We start from the raw sequence: 20,266 nt of genomic DNA on the forward strand, positions 1-20,266 counted from the left end.
GGGAGAGAGAGAGAAACTCCCTTCTCTTTTTCGAATAGCGTCACAGGATCTTTAGCCGACGGGACCTCGGTTTAAGGTTTCATCTGAAGGATGGCACCTCCGACAACACAACACGGCATTTGAGTGTCAGCTTAGACCGTGCGTGAGGCTTGAACCCACTGTCTTCTGACTCAACATCAACAACAACAACAAAATTTCATTTATAGAGCGTGTTTCACATCCCCAGAGGCGAGAGCGTTTACTGACTGAGCCAGGGTGATGCACTGAGGAAGAGACTGTTGCTGAATGCTTGTAGGAGCAAATGGTCAACGGTAAAACACTTCACGTTGACGCAGTGACAATGGGACTAATTGGATAACTCTCTCAAAATGCCGGCACCGGAGCAATGGGCCGAATGGTCTCCTTCTGTGCTGTAAGGTTCTATGATTCTAAGATAATTATCATTATTAGTTGCAGTGATAATAACAATAATAACAATTATTATAATAATTGTTTACCTACACACTGAATGTGGACTCATGCAGCAATAGAAGACAAGCATAGCTCCTACGTGTGTGTCAACCTGGCCCAGGGGTAGCTCTTTCTTGCCTCTGAGTCAGAAGGTTGTGAGTTCAAGCCCCCGCATCGGGACTTGGAATCACATAGTCTAAGCCGTTTTTTTTTATCTGCTGTAAAGTGTAGTGACTGTGCATCTTGTGGGCGAACGCGCCAGCCAATGGAATCCGGGGTGTGTTGCATTGTCGGAGCTGCCACAAATCCCGTTGTGAGACTGGAACCAACGACCTTCTGACTCAGGCGAGCGTGTTACCACTGGGCCAGGGCTGGCACACGGCGTTGTGTGGCCAGACTCCACAAATAGGGAGTGAGGTGTAAGGTCTCAGAGCAGGCGAGGTGGGCAGGAGGCGGGGGCTTTCTTAACGCGCTGTTATTTTAGCAACCGGTAAAAAAAAAAAAAAAATGGGCTTTGTTTCACAATCCGTCATGTTATATCAATACACCGATCAGGATGTGAAGGGATCGTAGCCACACTGGCTGACTGAATGAGGACATCACGCTGTGCGAGACGAGCTGTCACTTTGTATATTCTCCAAATCGTTGCACCGCACGGAAATGCTACCGCAGTGACTTATAATGCTGTGATAATCGTTGCGTTTGATACAGCGCGTTTCACGTCGAGAGGCCAAACTCAAAGCACTCCACAAGATACAACAGGAACAACAACAACAAATTGCGTCGATCGCTTTAGGCAGCGAGTTCCACAATCTCACTGCCCTCTGTGTGAGGTAGTTCCTCACTAAATTCTCTTTTACTTCTCCAAGTCCGCTGTCTTATATTTGTGTTCTTTGGTGACGGGCTCCACAACCAGTGGAAACAGCCCATTTATGTTAACCATATCGAACTCTTTGATTACTTTAAACACTTCTATGAGGTTCCCCATGAAACATCTCTCCTCTAGCGAAAAAATCCCCAACCTATCCAGTCCATCCTGATCGTAGTAAGGATAGACTGGATATGCTAGGGTTTAATGGGACCTTAAAGTGTTTTAATTATTCAGCAACAAATTGTATTTACACAGCGTCTTTTACGTCGGGCGGACGTCCCAAGATGCTTAACAGTCAAGGGTTTGCACCTGAGGGTGGTGGTGGGAAGATGACCAAAGGCTCAGTCAACGAGGACGATCTTGAGACGGGCCTTGAAGCAGGTGAGGGAGGAGGCATTTTGAACTCCACGCGGTGAATGACCAATATTATCTGTGGGATTGTCGGCTGGGACACAGGGAGAAGCTCCGTTCTCTTTTTAAATAGTGCCATGGGAATCTTTAACGTCCACCTGAACCGAATGATGTTTGTTAATAATAATCCTTGCATTTGATGCAACACCTAGAACGTCAACCACTCAATGCCCTTCACAGGTATTGCTGTCATGTGGAGTGACTGTGTATTTGTAGATACATTTTCGATCAGCGATCAGGAGCGACATAACAATAATAATCTTTTCATTTGATATAGCATGCTGTTGAGACGTCTCAAAGCGCTTCACAGAATACACTGTGAAGTGAATTGACTGTGTATTTTGTGGGCAAAATGCATCAAGACGATTGCGCACAGGTGTGTCCCACAAACAGTCATGGTTTGAGGGACTATTAGTGCCAGAAATTGATCCGCCAATTAACTCACAACCGGGTTCCTACTTGCTGCTGGGTAAACAGAGTAATAAAACTTGCCTAAGGTTTCGCCCTTCCTGGGAATCGAACGCAGGTCCTCTCGCTCGTGAGGAGAGTGTGTTAACCAATTCGCTACACGGCTCTGCAGAACTCAATAAAGTGAGAGAAGGCACAATTAGATAACGTAAACTAAATTCTTTTCCCATCCTTTTTATTTGAAAACTATACAGGTATAACTCAACGTAATGACACTGTTGTTTTTTTTTCTCTCTTTAATAATCTATTACAAAACTTTCCTTTTAAGCCTCCGCAATTTACAAATGGGAAGAAAGAACAGGCCGAAACCACGAAGCGATGATTGTCTACAAAAAACGGCAGCCGTGACCTCGATTCACAGACGAACGAGGTGCGAGATCGGTGGATGTGACGTCAGGAAAAAAAATGTCTGGTGTCTTCTGTTTTTCAGACCTGCTATTATCAGACAACGTCACTGGGGGCAGGGAATCCTCCCGCTCAGCTCCTGTGAGCCCGGCAAGCCACGGCCCTAACGTGTAGGGTGGTCCCAGCTGGATAAGCAGTGGGAAAGCTTGCCAGACAGTGCTCCCAATGGCAATCTGTGTGGTCTTGGCTGGTTAAACTCCAGCAGTTACCCCAACGCACACTCTGGGCTCCCCTCGAGCCTTGGCTCTCGCCAACCTGCGCCTAATACTCTCCGGAATTAGGTAAACAGGATGTGTCCCTCCAGGGAGAGAGAGCGTAATCCATTCCAGCGATCTATCTCTGGGATTTCTGTGTGTAGGTGGGAGGGGTGGAATTCTCAGTGTGGTTTGGATGCTCTTAAGCACGGAGATGGGTTTCCGCACATATCAGACCCACAGAAATTTTTTTCAGACAATAGCACAATCGTCCCAGAACACCATAGCGGTCTCCAATAAAACTCTTTCCTCGCAGTCTCGCATGTCGTGCTGGGATGAGAAATGTCCCATTAATTTTTACTCTAATTAGGTTCTTTCATGCTTTACTTCATCCATATATTTGTGGCGGGGAGAGACTAAAGTCAGCATGTGCTCCCATGCCCAGCCATCACTGGGTGAGGCTGGCTCAGACGCCCTGGTGTTTGGCTTCACTGTGTCTTATTTTGGTATAAATACATTCCCGCGTAACAAATAAAAAAGATAAAACTCTCCTGTACAAATCAGGAGAGATGTTAACGTCCGTGATTTCCCATTGCTGCCTCTTCACAGTGTGTGTTGTCTGTGTGTGTGTGTGTGTGTGTGTGCGTGTAGGTGTGTGTGGTGTCTGTTTGTAATGTCTGTGTGTCCCTTTGTGTTGTGTGTTTTGTCCTTGTGCGTGTCTGTGCACGTGTTGCGTCTGAGTGCGTGTGCGTGCCTGTGTCTGTGTGCGTGTGCGTGCGTGCCGGTGTCTGCGTGCACGTCTGTGCCTGGTCTGCGTGCACGTTGCGTGAAGGGCTACGCTTGCGTCCTGCGTGGGGCTCCGTGGCCTCCTTTAGAAGAGGCGGAAAGAAAAATTGACGCTTTAAAAAAAGGTTTAATATTTACATTTGTTTTTCAAACCGTGTGAGGCTGGGTGGGTATATGGGTGGGTGTATGGGTGGGTATATGGGTGGGTGTGTGGGTGGGTGTGTGGGTGAGTGAGTGAGTGAGTGAGTGGGTGTGTGGGTGATTGGGTGGGTGAGTGAGTGAGTGAGTGGGTGAGTGAGTGAGTGGGTGTGTGGGTGGGTGGGTGGGTGAGTGAGTGATTGAGTGAGTGGGTAGGTGTGTGGATGGGTGGGTGGGTGAGTGAGTGGGTGGGTGGGTGAGTGAGGGGGTGCGTGAGTGGGTGCGTAAGTGGTGAGTGGGCGGGTGTGTGGGTGACTTGGTGGGTGACCTTATTCCAAAAAAAAAATCGATGCGATCGTTCGTTCGTTCGTTCGTTCGGTTCATTCGTTCGTTCGTTCGTTTGACCTGGAAAAAAACTAAGAGCCGAGACATTCCTTATTATTGCTACCGTACAGGTCAGCCAGCTTTTGGAAACGTGGCCCCCAGTCACTGAGATAATCGTAGTTCTGGTCTGACTCGGAATTGACCGACTCGAGGGAGCTGAGAGACTCCGCCACCGATCCATTGCCCTCGAACGCGTAAGTCTGTAGAGAGTCGTAGGGTGGAGCAGAAGGCTCCGAGTCCGCCTCCTTCATCCTGTCCCAGATAAATTCCCGGAATATGACGTTATCGGCTGTTTTTGCTCCCCCGCCGGCCAGCTTTGAGAAGCACTGGATTTCGGGGGTCACGTCCCGCCGGGTTTTGGGGTCCTGGATGAAGTGGAGGTTCCTCAGGGTGGCCATGTCGAAGGCCTCGGTGTCCTCCTCGCCCCCGCCCTCGTCGTCGTACCTGACGATGTTCTCCCGCACGTCCTTCTCCTCGTCCAGGATCAACGGCTCCTTCTTGCGGCGTCTCAGGGTTACGATGAGCAGCACCAGCACTGCAACACAGAGCAAAGGCTCACTCAACATTATTATTAATAATAATAATAATAATAATCCTTGCACGTATAGAGCCCTTCACGCAGGAGGCAAAATGGAGGGATTGAGGGAGAATGTTCCCGAGCTTCGGGGCTCAGTGGCTGAAAGCGTGGCCGCCCATGGTGGAGCGGAGGGACAAGCAGGAGGCCGGAGTAATTAAACAGAAGCAAAAGGCATCTTCCCTCCCCCCCCACCCAACAATCACAAACAAACACGCAAATACACTCACACACCCCGCACACATGCACAGAGACAAGCTGGTCTGCCCTGTGTCAATGTGTTAGCAGATCTAAGCAGTGAAGCCAACAAATGACTTGTGTGTGAGTGTGATGACTACAAGGCATTTCCATAATGATCCATCTCTCAGCACGGGCTTCAGGAACATGACTTATTGCTTCTTCACTCTATTTCTTAACCATTCATTCTGCAGATACCAGGCCGAGCAACAGCCCGATGCCCTGACAGAGAATTATCGGCTCGACATGTAATTACCTCACTGCTGTTCCATGAGAGCTAAACACTAATAATAACAATAATAATCCTTGCATTTGATATAGGGCCTTATCACGTCATCGAGAGGTCTCAAAGCGCTTCGCAGAAGGCACTGTAGAGTGAATTGACTGTATTTTGTGGGCGAGACGCAGCAGCCCAACATCTCGCCCTGCCCGGGGAATCGAACCCAGGTCTCTCGTTCGCGAGGCGAGGGCTCTAACCGCTGAGCTACAGAACTCCACAAATGAGTTGAGCGCAAAGGAGTTAAGGTAATGTGAGCACGTACCTAGCAATGTAAGGACACAGGCCAGGATGGCTATGAGGGCCCCTGTGCTCAGGCCCGCGGGCAGGACAAAGGCCTCGGTGTTGCAGGAATGGGCCACTCCGTCCCCGTCGCAGCCGCACACGCGGACGGTCAGGGTGTTGGTGCTGCTGAGTGATGGAATCCCGTTGTCCACGATCACAATGGGCAGCTGGTAAATGGGCTGTTCTTGTCGACTGAAGCCAGCTTTGCGGGTCAGGATCAGAGCCGTGTTGTCTAAACACAGGCACAAAAGGTCGTGTTGGATAGACATTGTAGTAGATAGAAACAGAGGAACATAGGAACAAGAGGAGGCCATTCAGCCCCTTGAGCCTGTTCTGCCATTCTATAAGATCATGGCTGATCTGTACCTCAACTCCAATTGCCCGCCTTTGCCCCATATCCCTTGATACCCTGACCTAACAAAACTCCATCCACCTCAGTCTGAAAATGGGGAGAAGAGTGGGGGGGTAAGGCGAAGGGCTTGAGGGAGAGAGTTCCACAGCGTTGGGGCGCAGAGGCTGAAAGCACGGTGACAAGGAGGAGGCCGAAGCCAGTCAAACGGAGGAGCCTCGCGCTTGTGTAAGGCTTAAAGCTGGGCATAGACTGGAAAGCACTGAAGCGGGCGGGGGGGGGGGGGGGAGTGGGTAGTGGGGGTCACTGGTTACCTCTGTTGTCTTGTACTGTGAAGTTCAGGTTGTTGGCAGCTCCAGGAGCCAGGGAGAAGTGAAAGCGATGCCCACTCGGAGGTTCGTCCCTGTCCACCGCACTGATCCTCTGGATTGTCTGTGAATAGCAGAGAGATGTCAGGAAAGATTTCAGTCTCGACACTTACCATTCGCTCCCCGTCAAATTTACCACTTCACCGGCTCGCAGTGTCAGTCACAGCGACACAGGAAGAGGAGTAGATCACCCAAGTTGGTAGCGCTCTCGTTTCTGAGTCAGAAGGTTGTGGGCTCAAGCCCCCACTTCGGGTCTTGGAATCACACTCCAATATGGCGCTGGAGGATTGCTGCGTTGTCAGAGACAACGTCCTTCGGATGAGATGTTAAGCCGAGGTCCCGTCTGCCTGTTCGGGTGGATGCTAAAGATCCCGCGGCGTTATTAGAAAAGAGAAGGGAGCTTCTCTCTGCCGGTGTCCTGGCCAACAATCCTCCAAGTAGAATTGGTCGCTCGGTCCACGGCTGTTTGTGGGACACTGCTGAGTGCAACTGGCTTCCGCGATTCTCCCGCAAACTACACAGTCACTCCACTTTACAGTATGGTAGAACGGAGGGCACGAGGAGGAAGCTGGAGCCAGTCGAGTGGAGGCAGCGGGTAGTGGGTTGGGGAGTAAGCAGGTACGGAGGTGCCAGGGTGTGAAGGGACGGCTTCTCCTGACTAAATAGCAACAACAACAACAAATTGGATGTGCATAGCGTCTTTCACGTCAAGGGGACGTCCCAAGACTCTGGACACTCACGCGAGCTGGGGGTTGCGATCAGGGGTTATGGAGGGTTAGGAGGGTGGATAGGAGGGTGACCGAAGGTGAGGTCGAATAAAAGAGTCTTGAGATGGGCCTTGAAGGAGGCAAGGGAGAGAGTGAGGCGATGGGACTGCGAGAAGGAATTCCAAAGGGTGGGGGCAGAGAGGCTGAAGGCCTGATCGGCCGATGGTGGGGCAGGACGGGCGGAGGAGGTGGAGCAGGCCGGAGCCCGCCGAGCAGAGGGAGCGGACAGACCGATATGGAGGTAGCAGGTCACAGAAGTAGGTCACAAAATGCCGCAAAATGCACTGGAACCTCTTCCCCACGTGAGGGGCAATATATAAATGCAAAGTTGTTGTGGCAGGAGGGAGCAAGGCCGTGGAGGGCTTGGTAGACCAGGACGAGGATTTTGAACTCTAACCTCTGGGGATGGGGAGCCAGTGGAGCCGGGCGAGGGTTGGGGGTGATAATCGACTACGAGGACCTTTCCAACTACATCTAAGGACTGAGCTCTTCTTCGAGCGATGGCTTTTTTACAAATAAGATGGTGTCATTTCAGCTGTTGGCGGCTGTACGGTTGAGCGGCGTTTGGGCATCGCTGCGCATCCAGGGTGTCGAGAGGAATCTTGGCAAAGAAATTTCAGCTTTCGTTTTGATTCCTCGGCACTTTCAACCGTAGACAAGTAATCAGTAGGTTGTCACAGATCAGCACCTCCACTCTGTGTGCGGGTGTGTGTTTGTGTATGTGTCTGTGTGCGTGTCTGCGAGCGCGCGTGTGTGTGTGTGTACAAATCAGTACCTAATAATAATAATAATAATGTGGAGTCCTGTGGCTCAGTGGTTAGAGCACTCGCTTTGCAAGTGAGAGACCTGAGTTCAGTTCCAGGCAGAGGGCGAAACCTTGGGCAAGTTTCCTTACTCCACACAGAGCCTAATAATAATCCCTCCAAAACAAAACAATAATAAATTGGTCATTTTCAATCTACGACTGTTTGTGGGACATTGCTGTGCGCAATTGGCTGCCGCGTTCGCCCACAAATATACAGTCAATTCACTTTACAGTGTGTTCTGTGAAGCGCTTTGGGACGTCCTCCCGACGTGAAAAGTGCTATATCAAATGCAAGGATTATTATTATTATTATTATTATAATAAGTGTCCCTGTTTGTTTTTGGTCAGCCGGGTGTCCGACACAAGCGGAAACCCATCACTGTTGCTTAAGAGTCTCCAAACCTCACTGAGAATTCCACGCCTCCCACCTACACATGAAATCCCAGAAATAGGTTGTTGGACTGGAATGCGGGCTCTCTCCCCGCTCCTCTCGCTTGCCAGGCGAGTGCTCTAACCAACTGTAATAATAATAATAATAATACTCGCACTTGATAAAGCGTCTTATCGCGTGGGTTGAGACGTCTCAAACCGCTTACAGGTTACACTGTAAAGTGAATTGACTGTGGATTTTGTGGGCGAAATTATTACCCCCGGAAACTGTAGGATCAATCCCCGACTGTTTGTGGGACGTCGCTGTGCGCAATTGGCTGCCGGGTGTCGCCCACAAAACACACAGTCACTACACTTTACAGTATATACTCCGTGAAGCGCTTTGAGACGTCTCAACGGCGTGATGAGGTACTGTATCAAATGCAAGGCTTATTATTATTACTTTGCAAGGAGCTGTGCGGATTTACTGAGTTGTCTTGAAGTGCCCTTGGCAATTGCAGACACAAAGTAATTCCAATGTTTTTAGCTCTGACAATTATTCTGATTAAATGACTTGGAATCGGTGTGCTACTAATTAAAAATTATTCAAACAACAAGGAGCAAACGACGTCGATCTGGTGTTACCAAGAGCTGGATCTCAACAGTCTGGGCTCCCTACAGACTGCTACACCGATTGACTCTCTGTCCCACTATGTACCCGGTGATTCGTTTCAAGTCTTCCATTATTCACTTAAATATATATAATGATAATAATCCTTGCATTTGATACAGCACTCGGAGTCCTGTAGCTCAGTAGTTAGAGCACTCGCCTCGCAAGCGAGAGGACCCGGGTTCAATTCTTGGCCAGGGCGAAACCTTAGACAACAACAACAACAAGATTCCATTTATAGAGCGCCTTTCACGTCGGGAGGACGTCCCATGGCGCTGTACAGTTGGGTCAGGACTCAAGAGGGGGGAAATGGTCAGGGTGAGGGGAGGGAAGGGAGGGAGCGAGGAGGGGGTAGAGAGTCGAGAGGGGAGCTGAAGGCACGGTCAAAGAGAAAGGTCTTGAGACCGGCCTTGAAGGAGGAAAGGGAGGAGGCGGCGAAGGCACTGGGGATAGAGTTCCAGAGCCTCGGGGCTGAGAGGCTGAAGGCCACCGATGGTAGGGCGGTTGGGGCGGGGGATGTGGAGCAGACCGGAGCCAGAGGAACGGAGGGTACGGGCAGGTAGGTAGGGGGATAGTAGGTCAGAGAGGTAGGAGGGAGCAAGGCCGTGAATGGCCTTGTAGGTGAGGATGAGGATCTTGAATTCGATCCTCTGGGGGATGGGGAGCCAGTGGAGGGGAGCGAGGGTGGGAGTGATGTGGTCGCGGTGTCTGGTGCGGGACAGTACACGAGCTGCAGAGTTCTGAATGACCTGCGGTGTGGAGGGAGGGCCGGGAAGGCCGGCGAGGAGAGAGTTCCCATAGTCCAGCCTTGAGGTGACAAAGGCGTGAACCAGAGTTTCAGCCGCGTGAGGGGTGAGGTAGTGCCGTAGTCTGGCGATGTTCCGGAGGTGATGGAAGGCGGTGCCAGTTGTGGTGCGGATATGAGGGAGAAAGGACAGCTCAGGGTCGAACAGAACCCCGAGGTTCCTGATGGCTTTGAGAGGTGGAGAGTGCGGCCTTGGATGCTGATACTGTCAGCGCCTGAGGTGCGGAGGCGCTGACGTGAGCCAATCAGGAGGGCCTCAGTTTTACGCACGTTGAGCTGAAGAAAGTTGTCTCTCGTCCAGGACTCGATGTCGGACAGACAGCTGTCAGGACATCGGGGGTCGTGGAGTTGAGGGTAGAGGAGGAAAGGTAGAGTTGGGTGTCATCCGCATACATGTGGAAGTTAACCCATGTCTGCGGATGATGTCACCACAGGGGGAGCATATAGAGGGTGAAGAGGAGGGGACCGAGGACAGAGCCCTGAGGGACACCGCACGAGACAGTGCGGGGGGGTGGAGGAAAAGCTGTTTGTGGAAACAAAGTGAAGACGGTGGGAGAGGTACGACCTAAACCACTCAAGGACAGGGCCTTGAAGGTTGAGGTGGGAGGACAAGCGGTGGAGTAGGATAGCGTGGTCGACCGTATCGAATGCTGCCGATAGGTCGAGGAGGACGAGGAGGCAGAGGGAGCCCTGGTCACAGATGGTCAGGATGTCATTGGTGACCTTGACCAGGGCAGTTTCTGTGCTATGGGCAGCACGGAAACCCGACTGAAGGGGTTCGAATAATGAATGGGTGGAGAGGAAAGAGCGCAGTTGGGAGGCGACAACTCGTTCCAGGACCTTGGACAGGAAGGGGAGGTTGGAGATGGGCCGGTAGCTTGATAGCTGCGACGCATCAAGGGAGGGTTTTTTCAAGGTGGGAGTGATGGTGGCAGTTTTTAAGGGAATGGGAACAGAGCCAGAGGAGAGGGACAGGTTGACGATGTCTGTGATATGTGGGGCAAGGAGGTGGAGCTGGGAGATAAGGAGTGGAGTGGGGATGGGGGTCAAGGGAGCAGGTGGTCGGTTTCAGGGATAGGATGAGTTTGGTGACAGAGGGTGGGGAAACGGGTACGAATGTATGTAGGGGAGGATGGGTAGGAGTCGGAGTGGGGGAGGGAGGGGGTGGGGGGGTGGGTGGATGTTGGAGGGGAAGTGACCGCGGAGCGAATTCCCTTGATTTTGGATTCAAGGAAATCCAGCATCTCCTCGCAGTGAAGGTTGGAGGAGATGACCTGCGCGGGGCGGCGGGGGCGACGGAGGAGTCGGGATGCGGTAGAGAACAGTAGCCTGGGGTTGTCCTTCGACTCCAGGATTATCCTGGAGTAGAAGGACGACTTGGCTGAGGCTGGAGTGGAGCGGTAGGTTTTGAGGAGGTTCAGCCAGATTTGTCGGTGGAACGTTAGGTCAGATTTGAGGCAGTGCGTTCAGCGGCCAACACCTGGCTCTTCAGTGAGCGGAGGTGGGTGGTGAACCAGGGGGAGGAGTGAGAGTAGGAGACAGTACGGGAGGTGATGGGGGCAAGAGTGTCGAGTGTGGAGGAGAGGGTGGTGTGGAGGAGGGTGAGAGCAGAAGAGGGGTCGGTGAGGGTTGAAGGCCAGAGGGAGAGGAGTTCAGAGGACTCCAAGGCAGCGGTTAGGGATTGTGGGGGTAACTTCTTCCAGGGGCGGTAGAAGATGGTGGTGGGTCTGGTGGAAGTGGTGGTCAGAGATGGCCTTGTCGGTGATAGTGACATCCGAGACACTGAGGCCCCGGGTGATCACCAAGTCGAGTGGGTGGCCGTGACTGTGAGTGGGGGAGTTTATGTGGAGGGAGAGGTTGAGCGAGGAGAGCAGGGAGGTTGTGGGAGGGTGAAGTGGGGATAGAAGGCGAGAGGGACAGATAGAGAGGAGGACAGAGCGGGAGAGATGCAGAGGGGGGAGGGTTTGGGGGTAGAGAGGAGGGAGGAGGGAGGAGGGAGGGAGGGTGTGAGGGGGCTCGGGTCAAAGCGGCAGCCATAGTGCGCACGCGGGGACCGGGAGCGAGCGGTCAGGTGGATGGCATTATCCCATGGGCTGGGGGGCTGGGGCAGCCAACCCAACAGGACCATGGTGGGCCCTGATGCGAGCCCTGGGGGGGGGGGGGGGGGCGCAGAGGGCTTTTTTTTAGGCAAGTTTCCTTACTCCACAGGCCTCTGCTTCCCTCGCCGTAAATAGGAACTTTAGGAGTTTTGAGATGTCTGGAAGACGTGATAAGGCGCTATATTCGAATGCATCAAACGCCAGAAGCCAGAAGCCGAGAAAGTGACTAACCCTCTTTACCAGACGAGCTATCGCTTTGCGCTCCACCAAACGAACCGCGGCTGATAAACTGGGCATTGTACAGTGTATATTCTGCGAAGCGCTTTGAGACGCCTCAACGGGGTGATAAGGCGCCATATCAAATGCAAGGATTATCATTACCATTATTGACATTGGTAATAATGTCGATCACATTATTGACATTATTACCAATGTCGATCGATCGATCACGTCATCGAGACGTCTCCAAGCGCTTCGCAGGATATACTGTAAAGTGGATTGACTGTGGATTTTGCGGGTTAAACAACAAGAGTGATATTTTAGGTTAATTAGCGTTCGGGCTAAAATAATGGAATGCTTCTCATTTCCGGGAGTGGTGCGTGTGTGGGATTCGTACACTCAACCACTCTGTCATTGGGAAACGCAAATGAGCGCAATTTTAATTCGTTACAAATAATCATCTTTATTTTTATCTCGTATATTATCTTCATCCTCTCCCACCCACCCCCCCCCCCTCCCACCCCTACCGCGTCTCACCAGCCTCCTCCCCACCTCCCCCACTCGCAATCACCGGAGACACAGGGCACTATAATTTCAAGTAATTATAGCTGTTTACGTTCATGTCAAAGTCATAAAGCTGCCATTTCAGGAGGAACTTCAGGAAAAGCACAAAATCCCTTTGCGGCAATCTACACATCATTTGCAAGTAATTTGTTTCAATTGTGAAGCTTCCCCCCTCCCTCCCCTGAACAGACTCCGCGAGAGACTCGCATCTAGAATTTACAGTTCAGCAGAAAAATAAGGCAACAGCCACAAATTACATTTACGCAGCGCCTTTCATGCCGGGAGGACGTCCCAAGGCGCTGGACAGTCAGGGATTTGGACCCGAGCTGTGAGGGTGGGGTAGGGGGGTGGCCATAGGCACGGTCGAAGAGGAGGGTCTTGAGATAGGACTTGAAGGAGCCAAGGGAGGGCCAAGGCGAAGGGACTGTGGGATGGAGTTCCAAAGGGTGGGTGGGGGCAGAGAGGCTGAAAGAATTATACGCTTCATAAAGCTAAGACCTATGCAAATTTTACTGTAGCACCTCATCACCTCGTCGAGACGTCCCAAAGCACTTCACGGGATCCTGTAACGTGGTGCGATCGTGTTTTTTTCCGTGGGCAGATTGCATTGAGATTGCTCTGAGCTGCCACGTATATTAATAATAATAACGCTTGCATTTGATACAGCGCCGTATCACGTTTTCGAGACGTCTCAAAGCGCTTCACGGAATATACTGTAAAGTGAATTGACTGTATATTTTGTGGGCGAAACGCGGCAGCCAATTGCGTGCGGCAGCGTCCCACAAACACTCGTGGATTGAAGTGACCAAATTAATTTTATTTATTTTGAAGGAATTATTATCCCCGGAAAAGCGATCCGCCAATTAACTAACAACTGGGTTCCTACTTACTGCTGGGTAAACACAGGCGTGTGGGGTAAAGAAACTTGCCCAACGTTTCGCCCTGCCCGGGAATCGAACCCAGGTCCTCTCGCTTGCGAGGCGAGTGCTCTAACCAGTGAGCTACAGGACTCCACATGACACCCACTAATACACGACCCAACCCGCACGATACCAGAGAGCAACGACCTGCAAAGGTAAAGGCTCTTACGTCTCCGGGGTTGGCGTTCTCGCAGACAAACGTGTCGTATTCCATTGGGAATTCAGGTGCGTTGTCGTTCACATCCACCAGGCGTACGAGGACAGAACCTCGTCCGATCTGCGAAGGGTTTTCTGTGGGAGAAACAATGCAAAGGTCAATCTCCTCCTTGCAGGGTGGGGGTGGTAAGTGGGCGTTCAATCCACCACTGTTTGTGGGAAACCAGCTGCCGTGTTTCGCCCACAAAATATACAGTGAATCTACTTTACAATATATTCTGTGAAGCTCTTTCAGATGATGTGATAAGGCGCTATATCAAATGCAAGGATTATAATTATTATTGGGTTTGGCTGTGATACTCTTTCCCCCTCCCCTCGCCCCGTCAAATTGTCCATCAACATTTACACGTCCATGAACAACAGTCACTAGGACTATCCGCCATGGTAAGCAGGGGCTCTTCCGAGCTGAACAGGCTCCAAGGTGACATGTTTGGCAACGTAATGTCGGAATCGAGCCCCCCCCTCTGTGCCGGTCTCCAATCCGGTTCCTGAGCCAGGCAGGTCCGCAGTATTCCAGGGCACTGTTGATGACAGCACAGCCCAGGGCGGCTCATTGGCAGGACCTGGAAGGGCAGATCAGTCACTGGAGGCAGGGAATCCTCCCCGTCAGCTCCTGCTAACCCCGCAGCCAAAGCCCTAATGGGTAGGGTGGTCCTCGCTGGACAAGCAGCGAGAAAGCTGGCCAGACAGCGATATCAATGACAGTGCAACATCCCCCCCAGCAGTGCATTGGAGTGTCAGCTTAGACTATGTGATTGCAAGTCCCAACATGGGGCTTGAAACCACAACCTTCTGACTCAAGAGCCGAGAGTGCTGTTGAAACAATCTGATCAAAGATTGTCTATATTGACAGCACAAATAAAAGTAAAGCACAATGAATCATTTGTTAAACAAGTGACAAGCTGTGTTTAACGGGCTTCGAGCATTTATATTTTTGTGAGAGCAGGATTTGTTTGCAAACCTGTGAAGATATCTTGTATTGAATTATTCATTCTAAATATAAAGCGGTCTTTGCATTCCATTAATACCAAGTACAGGAGCTATCCGCATTGAAGAAGTGTAATAATATTATACAATATATGATAATATAACATAATAATCCCTGCATTTGATATAGCACCGTATCATGTCGTTGAGGCATCTCAAAGAGCTTCACAGAATACATAAGAACCGAAGAATACGTAAGAATTTGCTGGTTCACCTTCCACCATCCTGGCAGTAACATTTACATGTCATGTCCCAAACTATATACTGTATCCCACGATTTTTTCTCTTGACATAAATCTATCTAATTTGTTCTTGAAACGATCGAAACAATCCCTAGGGAGCCTGTTCCACAAGTTCACTACTACTCGCTCACTGAAGTAGTGTTTCCGCAGATTTGTTCTGAATTTACTCCCCTTCAAGGGTTTGTCCTCTGGTTCTACTGTTCAGTACAAGATAAAAACGGCTTACAATACATCGTAAAGTGGATTAACAATGTACTTTGTGGACGAAACATGGCAGCCAAATGCTAACAGCAGTGTCCCACAAATAGTCGTGGATTGAGTGACCAAATTTTCTTTTTTTTGGAAGGATTATTACCCCAGGAAAGTGATCTGCTAATTGACTAACAACCAGGTTCCTACTTACTGCTAAGTATACAGAGGTGTGTGGAGTAAGGAAACTTGCCTACGGTTTTGCCCTGCCCGGGAATCGAACCCAGGTCCACTCGCTTGCGACGAGGCCGAGTGCTGTAACCGCTGAGCTACGGAACTAAATGATTTGAATGGGAGTCACTTACGACTTTCTATAGCCAGAACCGTGATGTTGTGTTCTGCGTTGGTCTCTCTGTCCAGTGTCTTGGCTATCGTAATGATCCCAGACATGGCATCGACGTTAAAATATCTTTCCAGGTCAGTGTTGCGATCTATGGAATACCTAAAAAGGAAAATAAGAACAACTAAAGATACACATATATCATTTTAATAACAATAATCCTTGCATTTGATATATAACGCCTCGTCACGTCGCTGAGATTTCTCACAGCGCACCACAGGATATGATGTAAAACGAATTGACTGTGTGAAACAACAACAACTTGGACTTATATTGCGCCCTCTCACACAGGGTAACATCCCGGAGCGCTCGACAGTGGTGGAGCACAACTCCGAGCCGGGGGGGGAGAGGGAGGTGACCATTGGCATGGTCGAAGAGGAAGGTCTTCAGGTGTGACCTGAAGATGGAGAAAGAAGGGGTGCAAGGCGGAGGGATAGAGGGAGAGGAGTCTTCCAGAGGTTTGGGGGTGAAGTGGCTGAAAGCGCGGCCATCGATGGTGGAACAGAGGGCACGAGGGACAAGCAGGAAGGCCGGAGCCAGTCGAGCAGAGACGAGGGGTAGCGTTAGTGTCAATGAAGTAGTGTAACGTCTGTCCCACACAGAGGAACACTCACATCTTCAGGACGTCTCAAGAACACACTCTAAACTGAACTGACCGTGTATATTTTGTGGGCGAAACGCCATCAACATGGCATCAGCCTCGAAGCAAGCGGACAGTTATTGCAATAACATTAAATGGAGTCGAAATGATATTTATAATTCAGGATCTATGGGGACTGATATTTTATAAAAGTTACGATAGATTAGATAAAGCCATAAAAGTCCATAACACATGCATCCATTAATAGCCGACCAATAAAGAAATTGAGCTCTGGAGCCTCACTAATATACAGCCCCGCACCTGATAACAATTACCTGGGAAGCGTATGTAATGAGATGTGTCAATCCACGACTGTTTGTGGGACGCTGCTGTGTTTCGCCCACAAAATACGCAGTTAATTCACTTTTCAGTATATCCTGTGAAGCGCTTTGAGACTTCTCAACGACGTGATAAAGCTCCACATCAAATGCACGGATTACTATTGTAATGAGCACTGATATCGTAAGCAAGGGCACAAATACAAGGCAGCCAGCGGTAGCCAGATGTTCAGGGAGTTTCGGAGGAACTGCTTCACACAGAGGCTGGTGAGAATGTGGAACTCGCTGCCAGAGGCTGTTCAAGCAAAATGTATCAGTGAGCGGCGTTACCAGTTAGGAGGTGAGTAATACGAAGATAATAATAATAATAATAATCCTCTTGTGTGATATAGCGCCACATCACGTTGTCGAGACGTCTCAAGGCGCTATACTGTATCCTGTGAAGCTCTTTGAGACGTCTCAAAGATGTGATAAGGCGCTGTATCAATTGCGAGGATTATTATTATGATTATTATTATTATTTACTGTCCGAGTTATTCTGGTGAATCGCTAAACATAATCAAAGGCGACACAGAGTGTCAGTCTGATTGAGTCATCAGCGGATAAATGTAAAGTGTTGTTGTTGTGCGCTGTGTCCCACTGGACTCCCCAACCCACCTCACGGGATAGTTTGCTGTATCGGGGTCGTGTGCGGAGACGGTGCCGATGGGGGTCCCAGCGCTGGCAGCCTCGGAAACCACCATGGTGTAGCCGGGAGAGCTGAACACCGGTGGCTCATCGACGTCCTCCACGGTCAGCCTCACCGCCGTCGTGTCGATGTACGGCCCCAGGCTGAGGAACCGCGGGTCAATGTTCCTGTTGGTCACCTCGATCTTCAGGCTGTAGCCAGACCTGGTCTCGAAATCCAGCTCCTGCAGAGCATCAAGCAACAGGAGAGGAACAGGGTCATACACCAACACATACAATACACTAGTCGTTAGAGCACTCGCCTCGCAAGCGAGAGGACCCAGGTTCGATTCCCGGGCAGGAGGCGAAACGTTGGGCAAGTTTCCTTACTCCACACACACTCCTCTGTTTACCCGCAATAAGTAGAAACCCAGTTATTAGTCGATTGGCGGATGGCTTTTGCCGGGGCTGATAATCCCTTCAAAAAAATAAAATAATTACAATAATTTGATCACTCAATCCACTGCTGTTTGTGGGACGCTGCTGTGCGCAATTGCCTGCCACATTTCGCCCACAAAATAATAATAATAATAATAATCCTTGCATTTGATATAGCGCTTTTCACGTCGGGAGGACGTCCCAAAGCGCTTCACAGGACACACTGTAAAGTTAATTGACTGTATATCTGTGGGCGAACGCGGCAGCCAATTGCGCACAGCAATGTCCCACAAACAGTTGTAGATTGAAAATGACCAATTTATTATTGTTTTTGAATATACAGTCACTGGACTTGATGGTATATTCTGTGAAGCGCTTTGAGAAGTGAAGAGGCGTTATATCAAATGCAAGGATTATTATTATTATTATGGAGTCCTGGAGCGTTGTGGTTAGGGCACTCGTCTCACTAGCAACATGATCCTCTCGCTCGCAAGGCGAGGGCACTAACCACTACGCTACAGGACTCCAGTGGTTGATCGATTTATTTGGAGACCGGAACGCCTCAAACTAGTCAATAAGTATCGCTGAACTGCGAATGTTTCTTAAGAGATTCGAAGCAGCAACTTTCGTGTCCATTCCCCCGTCGTTAGCACATCGGATCAGTTATGAAATATCGCATTTTTGCGTGTCGCCATTTCATACCCGGGGAGAGAGTCTGTGAGCCGAGTGCAATTCAATGCATTTTGTTAAAACCATCTAAAGGCCGCTAATGGTCCTAACAGCCTGACCGACTGACTGACTGATTGACTAACTCATCATCTGACCAACTGATCGACCGACCGACCGACCGACTGACTGACTGACCGACTGACTGACATTTTCGCCACGTGAAACTACTGCCATCCCACAGTCAGCGAATGTGCTTGTGGTACACCAGGCTGTGAGAGGTCAGGCTTCACATTGCTTGTCCATCTGTACTGCAGCCTCCCCCACCTACAGTTTCCCATCTGTGCCTCCGACCTGCCTGAGGGCAATGCGATACAACAACTTCATCAGTCAGCTGATACCACAACAGGCTCTAACACACAGCACTCGGAATCCTAACGGTAACCGGAAGCTGAAAAGAGGGAGGAATTTTGGAGCCGAGTGATATTAATAATAATATAAATAATCCTTGCGCCTTATCACATCTTCGAGACATCTCAAAGCGCTTCACAGAATATACTGTGAAGTGGGTTAACTGTGTATATTGAGCGCGAAACACGGCAGCCAATTGTACCATGGGATCTTTAACACCCCCCCTGAATGGGCAGTCAGGACTTTTAATGTTTTATCCAAAAGACGACACCTCCGTCAATGCAATATCCTCCAGAACATAAAAAATACTAGATGAAAGAGGATGAAAGGTCTATTGAGTTCACCCTCCATCATCCTGGCAGTCGCATTCACACGTTGTGTCCCAAATCATACACTGTATCCTGAGATATTATTTGCAAAAGGAAATCAAATCTAATCTGTATTCGAAGGAATCAACACTTTCTGCTTCCAACCCCCTCCCTGGGGAGCCTGTTCCATATGTTTACTGCTCGCTCACTGAAATAGTGTTTCCACAGATTTGTTCTGAATTTACCCCCCACTTCAACTGCAGTCTGTGTACTCTGGTTCTACTGTTCAGTACAAGATAAAACAGCTTATTATGGTCGATATTATTAATCCCTTTAGAATCTTAAAGACCGTAATCATATCTCCCCTCAACCTTCTCTTCTCCAGTGTGAACACACCCAGTTTGTCTAATCGCTCCTTATAGTCCAGGCCTTCCATCCCTTCCTGATGGAGCTTAGAGTATGTGAATTAATCTCAACTAACTGCAGTGTATATACATGTACATAGGCAAAAGAAATGTAAACCTTTCCGTGACCCATAAAAGGCCGCAGGGGAAAGCTGTCAAATATTCCTTAAATGGTTTTGCCATATAAAAAAAAAGCACAGCAGGTTAAACAGAGCTTTTGCTGGAGAAATTGCAAATCACCCTGGGCAATATATGTTTATACACCGTCCATTAATTCCTTGTAGTGGGGCCTTCTGTTCTGAAGTCAATAATAATAATCCTTGCATTTGATATAGCGCCTTATCACGTCTTCGAGACATCTCAAACCACTTCACAGAATATACCGTAATGTGGATTGACTGTCTATTTTGTGGGCGAAATTCGGCAGCCAATTGCGCACAGAAATATCCCACAAACAGTCGTGGATTGAGTGACCAAATTATATATTTTTTTATTTTGAAGGGATTATCGACTAACCAACTAACAACAGAAACGTGCCTAAGGTTTTGCACTGCCCAGGAATCAAACCCGGATCCTTTCATTTGCAGTCCCCTCATCACAGCATCAAGCAACTTTCTTGACAACCAGTTCCAGTCATTGATTACCTTCTGAATAAAGAAACTCTTCCTTGTGTCCCTCCTGAAATTACCTTTCATAACCCTTGTCTGGTGTTCGTACCTTCTGAAGTGTCAGGACTCCCTCCTGAGTGTCTTGGTCGGTGGAAATTTTGATGATCCCAAGGCCGTCCCCGTCAACGATCCTGTATTCCATTTCAGCATTGCGTCCGACATCGGAATCCAACGCTTTGATTTTGGCCACTGTTGACGCTACAGGCAGCGACTCAGGCACGTTGTACTGATAAACCTCTGCGAAGACCAAAGTTAGTGAGTCATTCAACAGCTTGCTCTGCAGCGATCGACTGCATCATTATGAACAACAGCGGCAACTTGCATTTGACGCCGAGCTG

The 20,266-nt window shown here is 49.6% G+C and overlaps 1 protein-coding gene across 1 annotated transcript in view; it reads right to left on the reverse strand.

Moving 5' to 3' along the window:
• Positions 1 to 4,007: 4,007 nt before the first annotated feature.
• The window catches only part of LOC103179649 (cadherin-7), a 54,071-nt gene continuing 37,812 nt past the window's right edge, over positions 4,008 to 20,266 (reverse strand). The window contains exons 6-12 of the mRNA XM_042332323.1: positions 19,978 to 20,165; positions 17,025 to 17,278; positions 15,415 to 15,551; positions 13,585 to 13,706; positions 6,144 to 6,261; positions 5,461 to 5,712; positions 4,008 to 4,642 (exon numbers count right to left, since the gene is read on the reverse strand). Of these exons, the coding sequence (XP_042188257.1) occupies positions 4,140 to 4,642; positions 5,461 to 5,712; positions 6,144 to 6,261; positions 13,585 to 13,706; positions 15,415 to 15,551; positions 17,025 to 17,278; positions 19,978 to 20,165 (1,574 nt within the window). The 3' untranslated portion in view covers positions 4,008 to 4,139. The remainder of the gene's footprint in view (positions 4,643 to 5,460; positions 5,713 to 6,143; positions 6,262 to 13,584; positions 13,707 to 15,414; positions 15,552 to 17,024; positions 17,279 to 19,977; positions 20,166 to 20,266) is intronic.

Source organism: Callorhinchus milii, unplaced genomic scaffold (assembly GCF_018977255.1).
Source record: "Callorhinchus milii isolate IMCB2004 unplaced genomic scaffold, IMCB_Cmil_1.0 Scaffold2, whole genome shotgun sequence".
In the NCBI taxonomy this organism is placed as follows: Eukaryota; Metazoa; Chordata; class Chondrichthyes; order Chimaeriformes; family Callorhinchidae; genus Callorhinchus; species Callorhinchus milii.